Source organism: Pseudophryne corroboree, chromosome 3, assembly GCF_028390025.1.
Source record: "Pseudophryne corroboree isolate aPseCor3 chromosome 3, aPseCor3.hap2, whole genome shotgun sequence".
NCBI lineage: Eukaryota > Metazoa > Chordata > Amphibia > Anura > Myobatrachidae > Pseudophryne > Pseudophryne corroboree.
The window spans coordinates 79,370,943-79,393,072 of NC_086446.1; the positions used below are offsets into that span (position 1 = coordinate 79,370,943).

The 22,130-nt window shown below is 41.6% G+C and overlaps 1 protein-coding gene across 4 annotated transcripts in view; it reads right to left on the reverse strand.

The window, feature by feature from the left end:
- Positions 1–22,130, reverse strand: part of LOC135054806 (NACHT, LRR and PYD domains-containing protein 12-like) — a 613,159-nt gene that overhangs the window by 126,220 nt on the left and 464,809 nt on the right. For 3 of the 4 annotated variants that reach the window (XM_063958163.1, XM_063958164.1, XM_063958162.1), the window contains one exon: positions 2,035–2,205. The exons of the other annotated variant lie outside the window; for it this stretch is intronic. In XM_063958163.1, coding sequence (XP_063814233.1) covers positions 2,035–2,205 — 171 coding nt within the window. The remainder of the gene's footprint in view (positions 1–2,034; positions 2,206–22,130) is intronic. 4 annotated transcript variants of the gene reach the window in all.

Here is a 22,130-nt window from a genome sequence, read left to right on the forward strand (position 1 = left end):
TGACATTCAGCCACCGCTGGCCGAAGACTCGACCGCCAGCAAACACTCCTGAACATGCCCTGCCATCATCTGAAGCAAGAGGTGGTAACGAGGTGGAATTCAACCCTCTATATGCTTCAGAGGATGGAGGAGCCATTCAAGCCTATACATCTGCCTACGACATAGGCAAAGGACGGGGAATGCACCTGACTCAAGCGCAGTGAGAATGATTTCCATGTTGTGCAAGGTTCTCCAACCCTTTGAACTTGCCACACGTGAAGTCAGTTCAGACACTGCCAGCCTAAGTCAGGTCATTCCCATCAGGCTTTTGCAGAAGCAGCTGGAGAGATTGAAGGAGCTAAAGCAGAGCGATTCCGCTAGACATGTGGGAATTGTGGATGGAGCCCTTCATTCGCTTAACCAGGATTTACGAGCGGTCAATCTGTTGAAATCAGAGCACTACATTTTGGCCACCATGCTCGATCCTAGGTTTAAAGCCTACGTTGTATCTCTCTTTCCGGCAGACACAGTCGGCAGATGTTCAAAGACCTGCTGGTGAGACACTTGTCAAGTCAAGCAGAACGTGACCGGCCAACAGCTCCTCCTTCATTTTCTACCGCCACTGGAGCTGCCATGAAAAGGATAAAATTTCCAAAACCACCTGCTGGCGGTGATGCGGGGCAGTCAGGAGCAAGTGCTGACATCTGGTCCGGACTGAAGGACCTGCCAACGATTACTGACATGTCGTCTACTGTCACTGCATACGATTCTGTCACCATTGAAAGAATGGTGGAGGATTATATGAGTGGCATCCAAGTAGGCATGACAGACAGTCCGTACGTATACTGGCAGGAAAAAGAGGCAATTTGGAGGCCCTTGCAGAAACTGGCTTTATTTTACCTAAGTTTCCCCCCCTCCAGTGTGTACTCCGAAAGAGTGTTTATTGCAGCTGGTCACCTTGTCAGCGATAGGCGTACGAGGTTACTTCCAGAAAATGTGGAGAAGATAATGTTCATCAAAATGAATTATAAATTCCTCCGTGGAGACATTTACCAGCAATTGCCTCCAGAAAGTACACAGGGACCTATGATGGTGGATTCCAGTGGGGACGAATTAATACTCTGTGAGGAGGATGTACACAGTGAAAGGGGTGAGGAATCAGACGATGAGGATGAGGTGGACATCTTGCCTCTGTAGAGCCAGTTTGTGCAAGGAGAGATTGATTGCTTCTTTTTTGGTGGGGGCCCAAACCAACCAGTCATTTAAGCCACAGTCGTGTGGCAAACCCTGTCGCTGAAATGATGGGTTTGTTAAAGTGTGCATGTCCTGTTTATACAACATAAGGGTGGGTGGGAGGGCCCAAGGACAATTCCATCTTGCACTTCTTTTTTTAGTTATTATTTGCATCATGTGCTGTTTGGGGACTATTTTTTGAAGTGCCATCCTGTCTGACACTGCAGTGCCACTCCTAGATGGGCCAGGTGTTTGTGCCGCCCACTTGGGTCGCTTCGCTTAGTCATCCAGTGACCTCGGTGCAAATTTTAGGACTAAAAATAATATTGTGAGGTGTTCAGAATAGACTGGAAATGAGTGGAAATTATGGTTATTGGTTATTGAGGTTAATAATACTAGAGGATCAAAATTACCCCCAAATTCTATGATTTAAGCTGTTTTAGAGTTTTTAAAAAAAAAAACACCCGAATCCAAATCCGCCAAAAATCCGAAAGGGTGGTTTTGCCAAGACGCGTCCGAATCCAAAACACGACAGCAGAACCGAATCCAAAACCAAAACACGAAAAATGCCCGCTGCACATCTCTAGTCTGAAGTGATCGCAAGCGCTAAGTAGGTTTTGAGCTGCACAATTTTTCTGTGTAGCCGTTCTGTGATGAAAGCGTTTGCACTTCTGCAAAGCTAATATACACTCCCAGAGGGCGGCGGCTTAGCATTTGCACGTCAGCGAAAATCAGCTAGCGAGCGACCAACTCGGAATGACCCCCTATGTACTGTATGGAGAGAACTGGTACTGTATACTATCTAATCACTAGTACACTTACATAAGATCCTGTAGGGTACAGGCTGGATGTCTCAATCCCTCACAGAGAAGTTTTATTCCAGAGTCCTCCAGAGCATTGTCTGACAGGTCCAGTCTGATCAGAGAGCGGTTTGTAGTAATAACAGAACGGAGATCATCACAGCAGGCGGAGGTTAGACGACAGCCCTGTAACCTGATGAGAGATGAGGAATCTGCATTACTGTAGTTCATGACAGAATAACACTGCTTAATGTAGATACGATTTATTTCTTAACAGTTTCTTATATAGCGCAGCAAATTCCGTTGTGCTTTACAATTGGAAATAACAATGATATGGGGCGTGGCCTAGCCTATATTCGGAGTGGACATGCTTTTTGTGAGCTCCCAGCCAGCTGCAGTGATTTCACTCTCCTGCTTCCACAAGAGCACCAGTTTGTGTCCCCCCCCGCTGTGCTGCACCTCCAGGATGCTTACCCAGCCAGTGAAAGAACTCTGCAGAGCCAGGAGACACTCTTGTGGTGTCTCTGCAGGTTACGGCCTCCACATCCGGGTGGAGCCGTGGTCTCGAGTAGCGCTTCTGGCCCGGGATTCAGCGGCGCGGAACACATCGGCCTTACTCCTCTGCACCCAGCACTGTGGGACCCTCATCACCTACCTCTCTAGAGCTGACCACCCTTGCTGGGGACACCGCAGGGTGAAACACCTGGTGGTGAGTGGCTGCAAGGTGGGTTCTGCTCCCAACCTATAGTGCTGTTTTGTTTTTTTTCTTTACCCCAGGGCTCGCTGAGCCCCACGCTTCATCTACAGCAAACCCCTTTTAGCTCCTTTACTACCCCATCAGAGGATCCCTGTTAGCCAACAGCTGGTGGCCATTCTATAGCCTGGGGGAGTCAGGCTTGCAAAGCAGGGGGACATTGCTATCTTGTTATATTGCCTCTCTCACTTAGGGCAGCTGAAGGTTTTATCCTGCCTTCTAACTCAGCCACAGAGTGCAGTTGGGTTTGTGCACAAGAGGCGCCTCGCCTGATCAGATAAAGGTTCCAGGGTTTTGACTAGCTCACCAACAGATGCTGGATGCTGCCGGATAGGGTTAACGGCACACCCTCTCTCACCTCCATCTTGTACTGATCACCTACCTTCTCCACACCTACACTCCCTCACACCTGCGCGATGATATTTCTCATCTGATTCACGAGATTACCTGAATCCGATCAAGGGCCTAAATGCACATCTTTATAGCTCATGTCTATTGCTACCTTTATGCTTGTGTACATGTGACCGTGACTACTCTACTTTTCTATTAAGGGAAGCTCCATATTATTTGCTTTGTCCTGTCACTTTTAGGCTCATTTACTCTGGTGTATGGGCCTTTGCACGGTATGCCACAGAAGCGCCAGAAAGGTCCCTGCCTCATCCAAACCCAGTATCATCAGAGCATGGGAAAAAAAATGGCTCTCTCCCGAAACATCTGCCTGCCGAAGAGGGTGCCTTAACCATGGCTGGCGCATCACCTGCTGATACCCCTCTGTCGGCTAATGATGTGATTTCTATTGTCACCAAAATGATTCAGAGATGAGGTCAGCCCTTGTAGACTTCAAGTCCGAACTCGCTGATCTTGGCTCCAGAATGGACACTTTTGAACAGAAGGTAGATGAAATCTGCCAATACCAGAGCGTAATGGAACAAGAATTCACGGATCTTAAAGATGACTTGGAGTCCTATAAGGACCATCTTGAGGACATTGACAATCGAAATAGGAGGAACAATATCCGATACGCAACATTTCGGAAATGGAAACTGCTGACTCTTTGCCTGCTTACCTAGAGGGCCTTTTTCTCCACCTAGCTCCTGACATTTCTATAGATCTCTTACACTTGGACCGGGGTCACAGAGCTCTCCGTCCCAAGCCACCCTCTACTCAACCTCTGTTTCATTATTTTAAAGCAAAACAGCAGGTCATGGCCGCTGTTAGAGGACTTTCAACTGTCTCCTACTCCGGGTCCCAACTCCAACTGTTCCAAGACTTAACCCCATCGACTCTTAAGAAACAAAGAGATCTACTAAATGTTACCAAGACTTTGAGAACCCACTCTATCAAATATAAGCGGGGCATCCCTTTCCAGCTTTTGGTTACTAGAAATGGCACGACTCACGCTGTTAAGACTCCAGCTCAAGGTTATGACCTGCTGAAGTTGTTTGGTCTCATAGACGACATTCCGGATATATGCCGACAACAAGCTGCTCCAGCACACAAACCCATGGCACCATCCCGACACTGGTCCACGGCCTGACTGTTCTGTTGTTATGGAAAGTTATAACTTGCTTCTTCCTTAGTGTTATCTCTTTAGGCAGTTTTGACGCTCCTTAATCTCATGTTTGGCTCTCCTATTGTAGCACCCTTGCCTTCATAGCTTATAGGACACACTGTTTTTACCTACAGTTTCTCACCCTTAGGTCAGCTCAGTGAGTATTAATTCTTCTTCTACTGTTAGATTTAGTTTAGCCGGCTCCTTATTCTCTCTTCCTTTATTATAGATACCTACCGTAGGGATGCATTTACCTTAGTACACTTAACATTCGCCTTTGTTCTTCTCCATCTCACTGTTACTTTTTCTGTCCTGTTTTTCTGGCTACCACTGTGTGCTGTAGTTTTGCATTCATTCTGACTTCATTTATTCATCGTCCACGCATTTATATGTCTCAATACGCCCTTTTTCTTAGGTCATCTCATTTCCACACCTAACTAGTATGTTTTTCACACTTCATATGTTTTGTTATTATTACTCACCCATGTCTCCAGAAGATGGAAGTGTCTTAGTGACACTTTCTCTTTCCACCCTGGACCTGTCCCCGCTGTAGGAGTAGGTCACCTATCCTCTTTACTTGCTCTCATTTCCTCTCTCCCTTTCTCTGGCCCCTCTGGCAGCCTACTTTATTGCCCTTTTCGTCAGGCGAGGTGTTACCCTTTTTTACTGCTATGCTCATTTTATTTTGACCCACCATGAAGCTGACTGTCTTGACTCTTAATGTAAACGGCCTCAATTCGCCCACCAAAAGGGCTATGGCTATTCAATATTTCCACAGACGTAAATCTATTATAATTATGCTACAAGAGACCCATCTTAAAACTCTTCATCCCTCTCTCTCATCTAAACACTATCCCACAGTATTCCATTCCTTGATGAATGCTAAACATCGAAGCACTGTGATATTGATTCATCATAATACACCTATCACTATACGCTATACTAATTCTGATCCGCAAGGCCACTTTCTTATTCTCACAGGAACGTACAAACAAGCCCCAATCACCTTAGCCTCAGTTTATGCCCCTAACTGGCAGCAGAGATCCCTCTACGCCACCTTCTTCAATCGCCTTGCCCACCTACCCCTGGGACTCACTATTATTGGAGGAGATTTTAATACTATCTTAGATCCCAATCTTGACATCTCGCTCCCCCAATACTCCCCCAAGACAACCCAAAACATCTAAGCTACTGCTCTCACAACTAGCCCTCAATGATCTATACAATGCATGGAGAGTACAATACCCTACTGCTAGAGGATTCACGCACTGTTCTCCCCCTCATGACTTACATACTCGCATAGATTATTTTGTTATTGATCGTGCCACCTCCCAAACCCTTCTTGGCACAAATACCCTCCCTATTCCCTGGTCTGATCATTTGGCCGAAGAATTGGAAATCTCTGCTCATATCGGTGTGCGACCTATCCGTCACTGGCGGCTCAACGAATCCCTCCTTTTAAAGTAGTCCAATATCGCGGCTCTCACTACAGCTCTAACAGACTTTTTTGTCTTCAATGCCACCCCTGGTATTTCTCCATCCACCCTATGGGAAACTCATAAGGCTACCCTTCGAGGTACCCTATCAGTTTAGCAACATCATCTAAAAAGGTAGAAATGGCTCGATCACTAGAACTCGAAACATCTCTAGCCTTCTTAACAGATCATCATCAGAGGTACCCCCAAAACCGTACTTATTTAAAAATCCTTGCTGTCAAGGGACAATTATCGCAAATTTTGTTGAAAAAGGCAGCTCAGACCCTCTTATGGGTTCGACAAACTTTTTACGAAAAATTTGATAAAGTGGATACTCTGCTAGCCTGTAAACTTCACGCTAAACACACCTGTAACCGTATCCACACACTGAAATGCCTCAACGATGCTACCACCCATGATCCTCAGGTAATAACTCAACAAATCTGGCAGTTTTACGAATCTCTTTACAATCTCTCTCATAACTCTGCTACCTCAACCCCAGACCTCGCCTCTCTTACCCATTACTTAGACTCCTGCTCTCTACCTAAATTGTCCACGACTTCAAACTCTTAATTCAGCGATCACTGATGAGGAAATTAGAACAGCTATTAAATCACTATGCCATTCTGCAGCACCAGGCCCTGATGGCTTCACTGCCCTTTACTGCAAAAAGTTTACTGACTCATTGCTTTCCATGCTTCGTCCCCTTTTCAACTCATTATTAGAGGGCAGTTCACTCGATGACGCCACCATCAGGACCAACATTATCGTTATTCCAAAACCCCAGAGAGACCCCCTGGAGATGGGAAACTACAGGCCAATCTCTCTTCTAAATGTTGATTTGAAACTCTTCGCTAAAATTCTTGATATGCGACTTACCCCTATACTACCATCCTTGGTCCACCCGGATCAGGTGAGCTGGTGGTGGTGCTTGACGCTGAAAAGGCCTTTGACAGGGTAGCCTGGCCATTTTTGCAACAAACTATATGTAATATGGGATTTGAGGATGCTTTCTACAAGGGGTTAACTCCCCTTATCATAACCCAATGGCGTCTGTACTGGTAAATGGCCTTTCCTCCGAACCCTTCCAAATTAATAACGGTACCCGACAAGGTTGTCCCCTTCCTCCTCTCTTGTTCGTCCTCATTATGGAACCCCTAGCCGCGAAGATCAGACTTAATAACAATATCATGGGTATAGCGGTGGGACACTCGGACCATAAGATAACGTTATATGCGGACGATGTGAAATTGACATTAACCAGTCCTATTATTTCCCTTCCGACTCTGTTTGATGAAGCTCGCACATATGGCCATTAATCAAATTACAACATCAATGTTGATAAAACAGAATTTCTAGATATCAATATTCCACATTCATATCTCTCATTGTTGCAAATTGAATATCCTTTTCGATGGCCACCCAGCAAACTTAAATATTTGGGTGCTTATCTCACAAAATCATATCAACAGCTGTATACTGCTAATTTCCCGAGGCTGCTGGCTTATACCAAATCGGACCTATCAGCCTGGAACAAACACTTTATTTCATGATTCGGTCACACAGCTGCAGTCAAAATGAATGTTCTACCCCGTTTATTGTATCTCTAGCAATCACTCCCAATTCATATTCCCACTTCAATCCTGAAGAACCTGCAATGAGAGATTTCAAATTCTATCTGGGCAGGTAAGAAAACGAGAGTTAAAAGGCGAATATTACAGAAACACCAAACTTCTGGGGGTCTGTGCATCCCTGATCTTATTAAATATTTTCGACCTGTCCAAATAACCCCCTGTATTCACTGGGATGCCCCTCCAAATCAGAAAGTGTGGACGTATATTGAAGCTCACACACTGTTTATTCTCCTTCTACCCTATTATGGTGCTCCCACACACATCGACCGACAGCTATCTCCCTCCCTACAATACAGTTCTCATTTTCCATCTGGGACTTCTGTACACGTTTCTATAAACTTTGTTCATTTCACCCTCTTCTAGTCCCTCTCTGGAACAATCCTGCCTTCACCCCAGGTATGGATCACTTCAATTTCAACTATGGACTAACCATAATCTCTTATTTCCTTTGGATATAGCCCCTCTACATGCCTCGAGATGAGCCAGCATTTGAGAACTTGACAAAAGAACTTGAAACTGTTGATTCCTGGTATGCCAAATACTAACTGTCTTGATTGTGAACCAAGAGACTGTCTGATTGTTCTTACGCTCAGGTTACCTAATAGACAGGTGGGAAGGACCATACCAAGTTTTGTTGACAGCACTATCCCAGTGAAAGTAGCCGAGAGATAGACTTGGGTCCACGATTTACCATTGCAGGAAAGTCGGTAGTCTAGAAGGAACTCGTAAATGGAGTGAGATTGCAAAAGTATCACCAGAGAGTCTGTTCCGTGAAGACTGAGAGGCGGCACTGTTGATCACTAACTGAGCATGCTAAAGGATTACAGAAAGACCAGTCATTGTAATTGATTTGCTATAGACAAGATTTGTTTTGTTCTATTTTTTTTTCTTCTCTTTCTCCCGCTGACAAACATTTTTTTTCAGGACATTCTACTTTTGCGAGGTTTTTCATGAGGAGTCGAGTGTGGGACTGGAACTGGTTCTGGAGGAAGGAGTGATTTTCTTATAGGATCCCAGGATTAGTTTATCAGTTTGTTAAAACCAGAGAAAAAAAATAAAATCAAAGGTCTAGTAGTTACGACCTTGAGTGATTACCACTCACTAGTGGGTAATGTCTTAAACCAAATGGAATGTTGGATGTGCTCACAGGTACCTCTAAGACGAAATGATACAGGATTAGAGTTAGCTGAGGTACTTGAATTACATGGAAGGGGGAGGGGACCGGTGGACAAGGAATATAATATAACTAGACCCCCTAGTCTTAAGATCCACCAGTACCATAGATAAATCCTTGGTATGTTTAAATCTCACCAATTTCAGGAAGTTGGGAGGTAATCAGGAACAATCAGACAATGGCTATTCACACATAGCAGATAAAAAGCTCATTAATATGAGTGGAAGAAAGGTTTATGAGTGGCTCTCCCCGAACTCCGAAGGTTTATGTTATCTAGGAAGGACACCACTTATAACCCTTGTTCAATGATGAAACAGACCTAACATACGTTCCAGAAATGGAAATAATGTTTAGGGAATGATAGGAATGTAAACCATGAAAATTTTATATGTCTCTTTCACGATTTGTTTGTGTTTTCTCCCTCTACCCAGCAGAACCTCAATCGAATCCGAACATCAGTGTACAAAGACGTAGGTACATGTATGTGTGAAATGTTCATTCAAATCAGACATTATAGGCCATAACACTGTCCCAGCATACTCTATAGGTTCAATGTTGTCCCACACCCAACCAGTGGTCCCGTGACCGCCGAGTGCATATAGAGAATGTCTCGTCCTCCTCCCTGTCTTCCCCAAATATAGTCAAATGTCTGATTTGCAAAATTAATACATACGTGTGTCTAGGTCACCGATTATTGTCTGAAATATTTTTCTTATATTAATAATTTATGGCAGTTGTTTACTGCCAAAGGGTGGACTGATGAAGTCAAAAATATTACATAGAGAGAACATACAGACTCCACACATTATGAGTCGCTATGCTTGCAAATACGCGCAGCGAGCACAGCAATATATGGTAACATACGCATTTACACAGACATGCCACAAAGACAGATTCAACACATATTTCATACAGCACATAAATTTAAACATATCAAGCACCAGACCATAAGGTTTCAAATTATATAATGGAGTAACATCATGTATGTGTATTATTGGAGCGGAGCAAGATGGACATGTCGTGCTTGGTGTCAAAGTAACCAGATTAATGTGTGTGTCAATTTGGTGCCTGTGATTAGGTTGTAGCACATTGCCATGAGTAGATATGATTGAACGTATGAATATAAAGCCACAATTCTGAAGACAACAAAGGACATTCCATTTAAAGCATGTGGACAGGAAACTCAGGTCAGCCCTTTTGATGTCTTCAAGGCTTGCATATGAACTGACCAATGACTCATCATGAATGAGAAAGTTCCCTCCCCTAGACTAATAACAAGAGATCTGTATACGCCCCCAAGAGACACAGGATATAGCTGATCACACACACACACAGAGCCGGCTGCCCTTTTTGTCCCAGATGATGATGGAGATGCTGTCTGTCCAGTGGCTGCATGATTTTACAGAGAGAGGGAGAGAGAGAGAGTGATATGGAGTGGAGAGTGTATTTGAGCAAAATATGGTAATTGTATTGCTGGCAGTGTCTGTATTTGAATTAGTTTGTAATAACTGCTTCCTGAGTAAATTGTAACCATGTAACTATATATATATATATATATATATATATATATATATATATGAAAAAGCAAAAGAAAGGAAGGCGCACAAATGAGCAAAATTTGAAATCTTTACTAATAAAAAGATAAAAGCTCACATACATCAAGGTAAATAAGTACCGGCTCCCTCCTCCAAAACCCCACAGGAAACGTCTCCGGATCGTGCCCCCTGACGAAGTCTATTACGACGAAACCGGTCGGGACGTCTACACCAAGTACTGAACGAGCGGCCACATGCCCTGTGACCGAGTGCGTGGATGAAAACACAGCCGAATGCAAACCATTTAAAGTTCCCCGTCTGAATCACTGCTGGGCACGATCCGGAGACGTTTCCTGTGGGGTTTTGGAGGAGGGAGCCGGTACTTATTTACCTCGATGTATGTGAGCTTTTATCTTTTTATTAGTAAAGATTTCAAATTTTGCTCATTTGTGCGCCTTCCTTTCTTTTGCTTTTTCACATGTACCGAGCCGGTGGATCGGCTTTTCAGGAATTGGCAGCACATACACCGATAATAAGAAAAGAACTGATTATTTGAATTTGGACTGAGAGCAATATCCCATGCGCAGTTAACAACTGTGGTAATATATATATATATATATATATATATATATATATATTTATTAGTGATGTGCACCAAAATTTTTTCGGGCTTTGTGTTTTGGTTTTGGATTCGGTTCAGCGGCCGTGTTTTGGATTCGGACGCGTTTTGGGAAAAAACGTCCCTAAATTTTTTTTGTCGGATTAGGGTGTTGTTTTACAAAACCCCCTCAAAAACAGCTTAAATCATAGAATTTGGGGGTCATTTTGATCTCATAGTATTATTAACCTCAATAACCATAATTTACACTAATTTTCAGTCTATTCTGAACACCTCACACCTCACAATATTATTTTTAGTCCTAAAATTTGCACCGAGGTTGCTGGATGACTAAGCTAAGCGACCCAAGTGGCCGACACAAACACCTGGCCCATCTAGGAGTGGCACTGCAGTGTCAGACAGGATGGCAGATTTAAAAAATAGTCCCCAAACAGCACATGATGCAAAGAAAAAAAGAGGTGCACCAAGGTCGCTGGATGGCTAAGCTAAGCGACACATGTGGCCGATACAAACACCTGGCCCATCTAGGAGTGACACTGCAGTGTCAGGCAGGATGGCACTTCTAAAAAATAGTCCCCAAATAGCACATGATGCAAAGAAAAAAAGAGGCGCAATGAGGTAGCTGTGTGACTAAGCTAAGCGACCCAAGTGGCCGACACAAACACCTGGCCCATCTAGGAGTGGCACTGCAGTGTCAGACAGGATGGCAGATTTCAAAAATAGTCCCCAAACAGCACATGATGCAAAGAAAAATAGAGGTGCACCAAGGTCGCTGGATGGCTAAGCTAAGCGACACAAGTGGCCGACACAAACACCTGGCCCATCTAGGAGTGGCACTGCAGTGTCAGGCAGGATGGCAGATTTAAAAAATAGTCCCCAAACAGCACATGATGCAAAGAAAAAAAGAGGCGGAATGAGGTAGCTGTGTGACTAAGCTAAGCGACCCAAGTGGCCGACACAAACACCTGGCCCATCTAGGATCTAGGAGTGGCACTGCAGTATCAGACAGGATACCAGATTTAAAAAATAGTACCCAAACAGCACATGATGCAAAGAAAAAAAGAGGTGCACCAAGGTCGCTGGATGGCTAAGCTAAGCGACACATGTGGCCGACACAAACACCTGGCCCATCTAGGAGTGACACTGCAGTGTCAGGCAGGATGGCACTTCTAAAAAATAGTCCCCAAACAGCACATGATGCAAAGAAAAAAAGAGGCGCAATGAGGTAGCTGTGTGACTAAGCTAAGCAACCCAAGTGGCCGACACAAACACCTGGCCCATCTAGGAGTGGCACTGCAGTGTCAGACAGGATGGCAGATTTAAAAAATAGTCCCCAAACAGCACATGATGCAAAGAAAAAAAGAGGTGCACCAAGGTCGCTGGATGGCTAAGCTAAGCGACACAAGTAGCCGACACAAACACCTGGCCCATCTAGGAGTGGCACTGCAGTGTCAGGCAGGATGGCAGATTTAAAAAATAGTCCCCAAACAGCACATAATGCAAAGAAAAAAAGAGGCGCAATGAGGTAGCTGTGTGACTAAGCTAAGCGATCCAAGTGGCCGACACAAACACCTGGCCCATCTAGGATCTAGGAGTGGCACTGCAGTATCAGACAGGATACCAGATTTAAAAAATAGTCCCCAAACAGCACATGATGCAAAGAAAAAAAGAGGTGCACCAAGGTCGCTGGATGGCTAAGCTAAGCGACACATGTGGCCGACACAAACACCTGGCCCATCTAGGAGTGGCACTGCAGTGTCAGACAGGAGGTCAGATTTAAAAAATAGTCCCCAAACAGCACATGATGCAAAGAAAAAAAGAGGTGCACCAAGGTCGCTGGATGGCTAAGCTAAGCAACACAAGTGGCCGACACAAACACCTGGCCCATCTAGGAGTGGCACTGCAGTGTCAGACAGAATGGCAGATTTAAAAAATAGTCCCCAAACAGCACATAATGCAAAGAAAAAAAGAGGCGCAATGAGGTAGCTGTGTGACTAAGCTAAGCGACCCAAGTGGCCGACACAAACACCTGGCCCATCTAGGATCTAGGAGTGGCACTGCAGTATCAGACAGGATACCAGATTTAAAAAATAGTCCCCAAACAGCACATGATGCAAAGAAAAAAAGGCGCAATGAGGTAGCTGTGTGACTAAGCTAAGCGACCCAAGTGGCCGACACAAACACCTGGCAAATCTAGGAGTGGCACTGCAGTGTCAGACAGGATGGCAGATTTAAAAAATAGTCCCCAAACAGCACATGATGCAAAGAAAAAAAGAGGCGCAATGTGGTAGCTGTGTGACTAAGCTAAGCGACCCAAGTGGCCGACACAAACACCTGGCCCATCTAGGAGTGGCACTGCAGTGTCAGACAGGAGGTCAGATTTAAAAAATAGTCCCCAAACAGCACATGATGCAAAGAAAAAAAGAGGTGCACCAAGGTCGCTGGATGGCTAAGCTAAGCAACACAAGTGGCCGACACAAGCACCTGGCCCATCTAGGAGTGGCACTGCAGTTTTCTAGCGAGAGGATGAGTGCTTCCATCCTCATGTGAATCTGAACCACTAGCCATGAACAAAGGCCAGGCCCTCAGCCGTTCCTTGCCACTCCGTGTCGTAAATGGCATATTGGCAAGTTTACGCTTCTCCTTAGACGATTTTAATTTTGATTTTTGGGTCATTTTACAGAACTTTTGTTTTTTGGATTTTACATGCTCTCTACGATGACATTGGGCATCGGCCTTGGCAGACGACGTTGATGGTATTTCATCGTCTCGGCCATGACTAAAGGCAGCAGCTTCAGCACGAGGTGGAAGTGGATCTTGATCTTTCCCTATTTTACCCTCCACATTTTTGTTCTCCATTTTTTAATGTGTGGAATTATATGCCAGTATCAATAGCAATGGCCTGCTACTATATATAATGCGCACAACTGAAATGCACCACAGGTATGGATGGATAGTATACTTGACGACACAGAGGTAGGTAGAGCAGTGGCCTACTGTACCATACTGCTATATACTATATACTGGTGGTCAGCAAACTGTGCAAAACTGAAATGCACCACAGGTATGGATGAAAAGTATACTTGACGACACAGAGGTAGGTAGAGCAATGGCCTACTGTACCGTACTGCTATATACTATATACTGGTGGTTAGCAAACTGTGCAAAACTGAAATGCACCACAGGTATGGATGGATAGTATAGTTGACGACACAGAGGTAGGTAGAGCAGTGGCCTTCTGTACCGTACTGCGATATATTATATATATAATATACTGGTGGTCAGCAAAATTATGCATTGTACTCCCACTATATACTACAATGCAGCACAGATATGAAGCATTTTTCAGGCAGAGAACGTATAATACTGGTGGTCACTGGTCAGCAAAACTCTGCACTATACTCCTCCTATATAATACTGGTGGTCCCCAATCCCCACAATAAAGCAGTGTGAGCACAGATATATGCAGCACACTGAGCACAGATATGGAGCGTTTTTCATGCAGAGAACGTATAATACTGGTGGTCACTGGTCAGCCAAACTCTGCACTGTACTCCTCCTATATAATACTGCTGGTCCCCAGTCCCCACAATAAAGCAGTGTGAGCACAGATATATGCAGCACACTGAGCACAGATATGGAGCGTTTTTCAGGCAGAGAACGTATAATACTGGTGGTCACTGGTTAGCAAAACTCTGCACTGTACTCCTCCTATATAATACTGGTGGTCCCCAGTCCCCACAATAAAGCAGTGTGAGCACAGATATATGGAGCGTTTTTCAGGCAGAGAACGTATAATACTGGTGGTCACTGGTCAGCAAAACTCTGCACTGTACTCCTCCTATATAACACTGCTGTTCCCCAGTCCCCACAATAAAGCAGTGAGCACAGATATTTGCAGCCACCTGAATAAAACTGAGAGGACGTCAGCCACGTCCTCTCACTATCATTTCCAATGCACGAGTGAAAAATGGCGGCGATGCGCGGCTCCTTATATAGAATACGAATCTCGCGAGAATCCGACCGCGGGATGATGATGTTCGGGCGCGCTCGGGTTAACCGAGCAAGGCGGGAGGATCCGAGTCTGCCTCGGACCCATGTAAAAAGGGTGAAGTTCGGGGGGGTTCGGATTCCGACGAACCGAACCCGCTCATCACTAATATATATATATATATATATACTGTACATTGTGATATATTGCATACATATCCTTTTAATAACAAATATATACATCAATGAGCTTTGGAACTCAGATAATGTGTGGATGTATTGTTTTCTCTTATGGGATGTAGTGTTTTTGTGATGTATAGCGCACATTCATAGCACATGGTAATAAGATGCGCAGGCATCTACAGTATATATTAGAGCTGGCATTTTAAATATTTGTTGACTTTTACACTTCATATTCTCTTTTTTCTCCTATTTCTTTACTTGTACATTTATAAAAGTTTTATATACAATTTTTCTCTTTCTGTTATGTACTTTTTGGTTATTAACCGGATTATTCTTCCCCACATAGATAAAATGTTATACTGTGTTTCAGTATTTTGATATGTTATGCTTTTACTCATCTCTCTTGATATCTACTTGGCCTCGACTCCAACTTTTTATATTACCAATTTTGTTTTGTTTGAGGGTTCATTTTCAATGATGTCAGATCTACTTGGCGTAAATTTTTTCTGCTTTGCTTAATAAAATTTTCATTAAAAAAAAGGAAATAATGATATAACAAAATTGGATAATAACAAACAGTTATAGAGGTAGGAAGACCCTGCTCACAAGCTTACAATCAGCAAGCTGTATTGCATCTGCTAATTTTCATATATTAATACCATGAATGCTTAGCTATAGGTATGAACAGTGGATCAACAATTACCAGCAAGCTGTATTGCATGAAAAGGCCTGTGACCATGGTTAATAAGAGTTAACCAAAGATTAACCCCATAATATACAAACTTATTAACCATGGTCACAGGCCTTTTCATGCACCCCTGTGTAATCTTAATTGTTCTAAACCTGTGTCAGCTGCTCCTTAGTAATTTATCGGCTGTGTCAGGTGACTAGTATGCCTTTTAAAAGCCACTAGATAAGTGGCAGGCATACATTAAACTTAGTGGGCATATTTGCAGTTATATTATATATGATACAGTTGCCAGGTTTTAATTCTTTAGGCTTTGTGATAGTGTAGGACCTGCATGAAGGTGGGGTACCTTGAAAATCGGTATGCAGGCTTCCGTGCATTGGCCAATCCACCAACTAAACCCCCATCATTTATTTATTGATGTAGTGAGGACAAGTGAGCTTGCTATGGTGAGTGCTGAGTTCTCTATTTTGTATGTATTTGGGTAGGTGGCCATGGGCTGCATGCACCCCACCCTATGAGTGGTGAGTGCAGACACTGCACCCCGTTTCTGGGGTGGCGAGTGCTGTGGTTTTCTATATTTGTTTGTATGTATATATATATATATATATATATATATATATCCTAATATCGTTTGTAAAAACATCTTGTGTTTATATTCAAAATGTTGGCAATGCTTTATGTAAGATAAAGCCATATAGCTCCACCCGAAGGGTCTAAGTTTTGCATGTGTCAACAACATTTCAGCTTTATAAGGAGAGTCCTGAAACCATTCCATAACAGCGTTGAAATCTATCACACAGAAGATTCTGAGTCATTGCAACACAAAAAAGGGCACTTTTTCTTGCAAACTTGGTGTTTTTTTATTGCAAACAGCAGCAGCCATTTTCTCAGTCTGGATAAGGATGGGGGTACTGGCTTTGTTCTGCATGCTGATGCTAATAATAATAATAATAATAATCATCAGTTTTATACATTGATAAATGCACCACACTGCATTTGTCAGGAAGTATTAACAGTACCATGCCCCAGTTGGGGGTTTGGTGTCCCCGTCCTCCTCTAGGCTGGAGAATAGGCAGCTGGTAGAACGCAAGCATTATTGATTGTCTTGATGCATAGGAATGGCATGGTATTGGTAGCTTTGGATAACCAGTTTCATCATACAGCGGGCTTAGTTATTATTCATGCATATTAGCATTTCCCTATTTACTTTCAAAACACTTAATAAAAATAATAAACAATTAGGTGTAAAACATATTTGATTCCCCCTTGCTCATTCTGCCGGAGACTACCTGAAATAGTAGCAATCTCCCTGATTCTCAGCATAGTCCCTCAATCTCCCTGACAAAAAATAAATAAAAAATCAGTGATACATACATTCAAAAGGGATCAGCTGCGACATTTCACTGTATTGGTTATAAGGTACAATGATCCCTACAGTCGGGATTCCTGCGTCGGTATTTCGACCACCAGGATTCCGGCCGGCGGCATTTAGTATTGATCCCCCTACGGCTACAGGCATTTTAAATAAGGTTTTATCGTGCCCACTTACAGTATATGGAACATTATGTAATAAACAATACACAAAGAAATACTGCAAAATAGCAGTGTCTTTTCTTCAGCAAGTAGATCTAGCTAACTTTGGGTATTATTTACATTTGGATGTAAGTAATTTTCACGACACGACTCTCAGATGTAACAGTACGCGCCCGCGTTGATATGTGTTAATTTCACAATATCACTGAAATGCTTTTTCAAAAGTAGGAAAGTATGATGTAAAATTAAATATTTGTTGTCTACACATGGCAGTGGTATCTACAGCTCCCACACACCGCTGTGTTTAGCTTTCTGGGGTATTCCGTGTTGATAGACCACATTTTAATTTGCTAACAGTATTAGCATTGGAAGCCCTGAAAAAAATAAAAAAAATGTGTATATCACTGCATACATACCACATATTACTGTGTATTACAACGTGTATAAAAATGCTTACACCAACAATGTTGTCAGGCTGTGATTAGTCAATCGGTAATACGTTGGCAGTCATTTACTCTAACTCTATATCCCTAGCGCACTGTTACCAGCCTACCTCCTGTTCCCTGCGCTGTTTGCGCTTTCTCAAACTGGTTAATATTGATACAGACTGTTACACCTTTACACGCCGGAATAAATGTGAGATTTTGTATGTTACACAGGTTTAATTTGTGTTTTTTACAGACAATTCAATTTAAAACATGTTTCAAACGTAGCCGATTATGCCTAGTCATGGATCGGTTTCAATTATTTCTGCAAAATGATGTATGTTGGCTTTAATAAAAGCAGTTGTCTTAACTGACCGATCTATGTATTTTGGTAGGCCTTTCATATACCGCTCAACAACTTCTTTAATAATGTCATGTTAACATTTAGCACTGTGGCTCACACCTTTAATGGGTTTTAACAAATATCCGGTATTTACACCCCAATGTTCTCAACATCTTACCGTATCTTACCCCATCAATGCATAAAATTGTATTTCAGCGTATTGGTCTACTTGTTCTGTATTTTGAATTACAACAGCTATGTCGGTCGTCCGTGGTAAAAATACTGGGTGTTGCTGCTACACAATCAACCGCTGTAGTATTACCAGGAATTCCTGCAACAAATATTAACATTTCACCAGAACTATTCTGCTGTTCTTGTGTCATTGTCTCTATTTTGCTGTTACAGCGGCCACGTTACTGACGCTTGATACAGTTTGTAACGCAATCCTAATCGGTTGAGGCGCATCATCTTCGGAATACAACGATTTCTTTTAAGATCGGTAAAATATTGAATTATAATCTTTGTCGTTCATTCTTGGTCGATGCGGTCTGTGTTTGTTCGGGTTGATACAGCCGTGATGTATCCCCATAACCAACGGCCTAGCATTTTTCTTTAGGCTGTTATGTCCGATCGAGGGCGTTGCAAATTGTTCATTCGCCATTTCAGCGACTATTGTGCGCATTGTTGTTTTGCCCAATTATGCTAGGACAGTGAATTAGCGCATCTGTAGCATTGCAACTTGGTAAGCTAATGTGATTGATATATATGAATGGTATTGAATGTGAATTAAAAAAAAAATTAAACTCTAGGGAACAGGTTATATAATAGGTAGCATGTATCACCATCCCAAGGTTGTTATAATCTCCAGTGCAATTCCACTGGATATTTATCCTATAATTTGGGTATAATTTTTAAACACATAATACTATGTGATCATGTGCAATCTGCCTATCTACACCAGTATTATGTGTTCCAGAATCATAATATATATAATAAATATATAGCGTTTAAATAAGATACAGTATTCTCACACTGACATACATATGAAAACCGATAATAAGCAGTTCCGGCTGCTGTAATCCTTTACATGATGATTTTGGTATATACACATATACTGCAGGTCACTACAAAGATATGAATCATGATATATAAGATCGCTAAACAAAACAAAAGAGATCTGTAATGATTTCTGACTAACTAGTTAACTCAGTGTACATTAATCATATAGGTCCCTGTGTCATATAGATATGTGCTTGGCATAAATATTTCCAAACGTTCCTAAATCTAAGATGTTTCATGCATGTTGTACCACTAAATATTGTAAATAGAATATCAACATGACAGATGATATAACTGAATTTATCATGATGAATCTTATATATTCCTATATTTTACTAATGTAATACCCGTATGGGGTATAATTTTTAAACAAATATCACTATGTGATCATGAGCAATCTTCCTATCTACACCAGTATTATGTGTTCCAGAGTCATAATATATTTGATAAATATATATCATTTAAATAAGACACAGATGAGTTAAATTTAATAGTAACAATACTCATATGTTATGTTGGTAATAATGTAACGGGCTATTTTAACATAACAGATCGTATTTAGGAAAATGATGACATGATATGCCTAGTGACCCAATAGTTATTCAAACCTTTTACTGTAAATATAATGTTTGTGCATGCATACCCCATGAGATATGTACTACTATTAAGCACAAAAAAGCATATTGGCACTCTACTCTAACATTTAGAGTAAAAGATTAGAATGGATCAAGGTAGCATAGCTTAAGGACTGATATAGGTTCAGCGGCCTCTTTAACAAGCCATGTTATGGATATGAAGTAAACCCACCATTAATAAGCATTAAAAAGGATACCAAGAATATGATTTTGACATATGGTCCCAAATTTTCAAATAAAGGCTGTGTAGTGTATCTCCTTATTTAATCCTAATGGAGTCATAGTATTCAACAGGCAAATGTATCTAGATTTTTTTTTCTTTAGTGACTACTTAGTAATGTTACAAACACTTATCCCTAGCTCAACCTGTTCTAGATCATACATTTTCACCTTTTTGTGATTACTAGCGGAATGGTAGAAAGTGTCTCGCCAAACTTGTAATTTTCTTCATGTTGCTTATATCTCTTTGTTTATTTTTAATGATATATACATGATCCAATATTCATTTTTAAAAAGCATCTTAGTCATGCCGTTATATTTATAAACGCATGAGCCTATTAAGCAGTAAATTACACCAAATGTGTGGAGCAGTTAATTAAGCTTTTTATTTCTGTTTTATTATTATTTCTGTCAGAGAACTTCTGAGTGATATGAATATATTGGCATTCTTGACATTGTCCACAGGGATAACAGACAGATAATGATGGATTTTTCCTCTGATGCTTGGAAAAGTGACTTCTAAACCAATTATCCTGTAAATTTGTCGATATCTTCCAGATGATCTGTATGTTCTTATCAAATTCTTTCTTCAGATCATCATCCATGTTGAGTATATATCGGTATTTGTGTAATGACGCATTTATGTGTATCTACTCTTTACAGTATGTAACGCTGTATCTTATTTGGCATAAGGTGGGTTCTCTTGTCTTGGGTATAAGTAATGATATACTTGAGGTTTTATTGGTGGCATTATAAGCTTTCTGTAGGTTCTGTTTTTCATAGACCATCTTAGTGTATATCTTTAACTCCTCTTGCTCTTTTTCTATAAATTTCAACATCCGATCAATTTCTTCTGGTTTGGATATATTCTCCTTTTGGAATTGATCTCAGAGTGGCGGGATAATGGGAACTGATGTGATGTAAAATGCTGTTGGCGGACGTGGTCTTATGGAAAACATCGGTGCTGATTTATTCAACAGCTGTTTTGGAAATCTTCAAGTCATGAAAAGTATTACTATTGTGACTTATATCCGATGTAAGTTTAAGTACTAAGCTGCTATTATTAAGAAGTTTAATAATTTTTCTAGAAAGGATGCTATTAACACTCTATGGGAGCGGCCAGAGGAAGGTGAGGAATCCACCTCAGATGTTATAGATTACTCCAGATCAATCCTACGAAAAAATAGAACTTTTTCCCTAGCCCTCAAATATGAACTCAAGTACAACTATTCACTGAACTATTCTCCAACCAGCGCATTAATTAATATATTTAATCTACACAGAGTGCAAAAGAGACACAAATGAAATATGTAGCAGATAGCATAACTGTATTATTAAGCAAAATGTAGATACAGACCAATAATTACTATGTTATTTAATCAACACAAAGTGCAAAAGATGCACAAAGGGTACCATAGCAAATTATTGGATGATAGTGTAATCCCATACATGTTATTCAGTATGTCCATGGTATCATGCACATACGATGGAGTATCTAATACAAATTTTCATAAGTGCTTAACCACAAAAATGCTAGCTTTTTCCATTATAATTTCAATACCCAAGACAATTGGGTCTACCGGAGTGGACATGTAAAGTACTTATGTACTTTCGGCAAAAAGTACAGCGTAGAAACCTTAGGATCAATTACTTTGAGGATATCAAAATCAGACTTGGCTATAGTTCCACCATTAAAAGCTCACTTAATAAGCTTTTCATAGAATATGAGTAATTTGGACGTAGGATTAAATCAGACTCTCTTGTACGTAGTGGTGTCAGCTAGTTGACTGTATGTCTCCTTCAGATTGATTTTTTCGTAGGATTGATCTGGAGTAATCTATAACATCTGAGGTGGATTCCTCACCTTCCTCTGGCCGCTCCCGTAGAGTGTTAATAGCATCCTTTCTAGAAAAATTATTAAACTTCTTAATAATAGCAGCTTAGTACTTAAACTTACATCGGATATGTCACAATAGTAATACTTTTCATGACTTGAAGATTTCCAAAACAGCTGTTGAATAAATCAGCACCAATGTTTTCCGTAAGACCACGTCCGCCAACAGCATTTTACATCACATCAGTTCCCATTATCCCGCCACTCTGAGATAAATTCCAAAAGGAGAATATATCCAAACCAGAAGAAAATTATCAGATGTTGAAATTTACAGAAAAAGAGCAAGAGTAGTTAAAGATATACACTAAGATGGTCTATGAAAAACAGAACCTACAGAAAGCTTATAATGCCACCAATAAAACCTCAAGTATATCATTACTTATACCCAAGACAAGAGAACCCA